Source organism: Trypanosoma equiperdum, assembly GCF_001457755.1.
Source record: "Trypanosoma equiperdum strain OVI genome assembly, contig: ctg_1131, whole genome shotgun sequence".
NCBI lineage: Eukaryota > Euglenozoa > Kinetoplastea > Trypanosomatida > Trypanosomatidae > Trypanosoma > Trypanosoma equiperdum.
The window spans coordinates 1-3634 of NW_027123096.1; the positions used below are offsets into that span (position 1 = coordinate 1).

Below are 3634 nucleotides of genomic sequence, written 5' to 3' on the forward strand. Positions count from 1 at the left end.
GGGAGTTAAGCAAGTGGAAAGACATTCTACAATTTCATCTGCCATTAAACGCAAAACTTTCACGGGTTGCGACTCGGGCCCTTCAGAAATCTCCGCATTATCCGTGATATCGCGATTACCGCTGTAAACATGTGCCAACTGCATTAAATAGTCTAACTGGTCGGTGAGTGCACATCCTAAGGAAGGTATAAGTTGCGTTTTCAGCACCTCTGCCGCACGCACGGGAGAAATTGGATGCCTTGAAACTTTTGACTCAGAGTGATGTAGCAGACAAAACACTTTTTCCTTTTCGGAGGCTATGCTCTCTGCGGAAAATTGCTGAAGAACAGCATCAGCCCTCCCAATAGTATCAAGTACCTTGAGGAGATGAGCAGCACGGTCTACTACTCTTCGGCGTAACTGTTCCATACATTCGGTCTCCACCACGCGTTGCAGGAGTTGTTCATGCCTCTCAACTGCTTCCAGCTGCTTTCCACCAAACGTTACCTCTAATTTCTGAAGGTCTGCGAGGTTTTGCCGCACCTCCCTAATAGACACCGCCACTAAGTCTATGTCCACCTCTGACACCGAAACACGAAGTTTCTCCATAATATCGTCCAATTGCTTCATATTGCTATCAACTTCCGATGCCTTCTTAAGTGTTTCAGAGCAGCGCATGAGCTTCTTCTGCGTTTTCTTCAGATCATTGAGCTGTGCAACGTATGGTTTGGAGATCATTTCTACCGCTGGTTGCGCCTCCTCTCTTATTTTGCAAAGTGCCTGTTGAAGTTGTTGAACTTCCGTAACCATACGGCCGACTTCCAGCCCAGTTCGGGGGAGCCGAACGAGCGCCTGTGTGATAGTGTCGTCAACAGAACTTGCAACCTCCTGTGAGTATGAATGCAATCTGCCGTACAAATTTGTGATGCGCCCTTCCAACTCCGCATCGGTTTCTACCCCATCAGGATTCGCCGAAGAAATACATTGCAAAGAGGTATTTATCCACTGAATAACGTCAAAGTTCTCACTTGCTAATTCATCTAACGAGAACGCGAACGACGCGGGATCAGTGGAAGGTGAAGTACCAATCGAAGGGTTTGGATTTGGTACGTCCTGCATTTTTGGGCTTAAAGAAGAAGGAAAGTTAAGGCAGCAGTGCACACCAAAGATGAAGAAGCCGGTTACGAACCCGGAGAAGGCGTATCACAACTACAGAGGAAGATCAAATGTATTGGGGTTCTGTTCCATCCTTTTCGCACTGAAGTTACATTCGCTGCCAATTATAAAAAATAGAAGTTGTATAGAGGTGTTTGTCACATGGAAACATTTACCACGCGACCCAACCCCGCTCTCCTCCCACTTTTTTTTTTTTGATCGTCCCCAGACTGAATGTCTTCGGGGCACAACACTTTGAAATACCTTTAACGTCAGCACATGAAAGTCTTTGCGCCCCAAGTACGCAGTGCAAACAAAACCTTTGACTGGTTGATGTTGAAAATGGGGTTTGTAGGGCGAAGACAGTTCTTGCTCAGGTGCAACTCACTACTAACACCACTACGTTCATCTGAAGGGAGGACAATTCCATAACTGTCCCTCCGCCCAGGAATATAACCCCGTGAGACCGCAGCTGCATAAAATGAGTTCCCACTCAAGTCACGGCCGTCTCTGTTGACTTGCATGCCTTGCAGATTTTGCGCGGAGCTCATCCCTGAAAGTGAATAACAAGTGTGATAAAAATCATTGGGATAGTTCGGTTTATCCATCAACCCACCTTCTTCCCTGTTTTGGCAGCACGCCAAAATGTAAAGTTGTAGCCGCCTCTGATTGAAGTAAAAGTCGCCCGCATCGTCGTCCAAAACGTTAGGTACACCTGATGATGACCACGACGCTGCAAGTGGTGTAGCGCTAAGGTACGCTTCCACACGGCTGGCTCGTTCCTGTTTTTCTTCCTCATGTTGGGACCATGCCTCAAAACTCTCTGGATGTAAGTTTGAGATGTCGACCAACTGCGCGTGGTCGAGCAAAAGCATTTCCCGTGATGTTAAGCTGCGTTTCGTTTCACCACAAGTCGTTATTTTAGCAAGGCTCTCACCAACACGCAGTAACACGTGTGATGCGCCCACCCAGTGGGCGTAGCAAGAGTCCACCAGTTTATTTGTTCTTCCGTTAAAACCACCTTCAAAACGCAGTTGACGCGCCGCTAGCCATCCTCTCAACGCCGTATAATTGCATAACTCTGGTCTCTTCATCAAAATCAGGGCAGCTAACCCGCATTGAGTGTAGGCCCCGTGCGCTTCGCTGGCAAACCTCCCGCACGCAAATCCGCCCTCGTGTGTCTGACACGAAGCTACGAATTGCGCCTCCTGCTCTCTCAGAATATCTCCACTACTTGCATCCACGTCCTGGAGCTGTAGTAATGTGGTAATAACCGCGACACAATATGATGCGCGAATATCCGCCTCCCCGCCTATGTGCATGCGGAAACTGCCGTCGGCACAGCGAAGTGAGAGCAACCAGCGCTTAATGGCGGAACGTGGAAGAGCCTGAAGGTATTCTGGACATCCCAGGATGCAGAGCGAGCAAACTCCCGCGTACGATGTAGCCAAATGCGGAATCTGTCCATAGTTTCCCCCGGAGAACCCAATAGCACACGTATGATCAGCATCGCACCGACGGAGAAAATCATACACATTGCCACATTGCTGAGGCATGCTTCCCTTTCCGTGCTTTCCCCCTTCTTCACTTCCCCAACAACCCTTCTGCTCATCTTCAACAGGTTGTTCCTGCAAGCAGCTGAGTATGAACTCCCCTAATGCGTCTTGAGATATCTGCTCATACAATTTCTCTGTGATTCCGAGCATCTCAGCAGCCTGCAACGTCCAGTAAACCATCCACGGCTGCGCGTTGTACAGCCGTTGCACATACTCAGGAAGCTTTACCAACCGACTCTTCAGGTACTTTTCGTGGCTCTCTCGGTTGAGAGAATGTACAATCCCCTCCTCGTTGTCTATAGTACACATTTCCTCTTCTTTCTCATTGGAATCGGCATGCAAATGGATGTTAGAGTGCGTACCCCAAAGATCGCAGACCTCCGGCCGGTATTTCTCTAAAAAACGTAAGAGAGTGAGCTCAACTTCCCGTTGAGCGTGAGTGGTGGATGATGCTGGAGGTGGTACAAAAGACATTACTATGTATCGTTGCACACCAGTGGAATGCGACAGCCTGCCGGCTTAACGTACTGAAACCAACTACAACTCGAGGTTCTTAAGCTCAAAGGAATATGAATGAAGGATATTTTTCCGTGCAGTAAAATAATAGTGACGGCTCAGTTACGAAACTCCAGGGTTTGGTTGAACACTAGGCAGAGAAACACTCCAAATTAAATACAACCAATGCAACTCCACGGGTAAGCGAAAGGGTCAAACTAAGTTTTACGTGTCTCTCTCCCCTGATATATAAACATAGTTTTATATATAACTAATAAGGGAGAGTAACCATCATTTCAATCGGTTTCGTCATGTTCTCCCCTTCCCAACTTCCAAAAGAACAGCGTATTCACCACACAGCTAATCACTTACCCTAGAAGCACAAAGTTCAATACGCCGAGCAAAGTTAAGGCGTCATGGGGAAGGCGCAGGAAGCAAAAAAAAAAAAA

The 3634-nt window shown here is 47.7% G+C and overlaps 1 protein-coding gene across 1 annotated transcript; it reads right to left on the reverse strand.

Moving 5' to 3' along the window:
* Nucleotides 1-1406: 1406 nt before the first annotated feature.
* On the reverse strand, nt 1407-3164 carry TEOVI_000502800 (protein farnesyltransferase beta subunit; the record flags this gene model as incomplete). Its single annotated transcript, XM_067220365.1, has 1 exon — nt 1407-3164. The coding sequence occupies one exon, from the start codon at nt 3162-3164 to the stop codon at nt 1407-1409; it is 1758 nt and encodes a 585-aa protein (XP_067076466.1).
* Nucleotides 3165-3634: the final 470 nt, after the last annotated feature.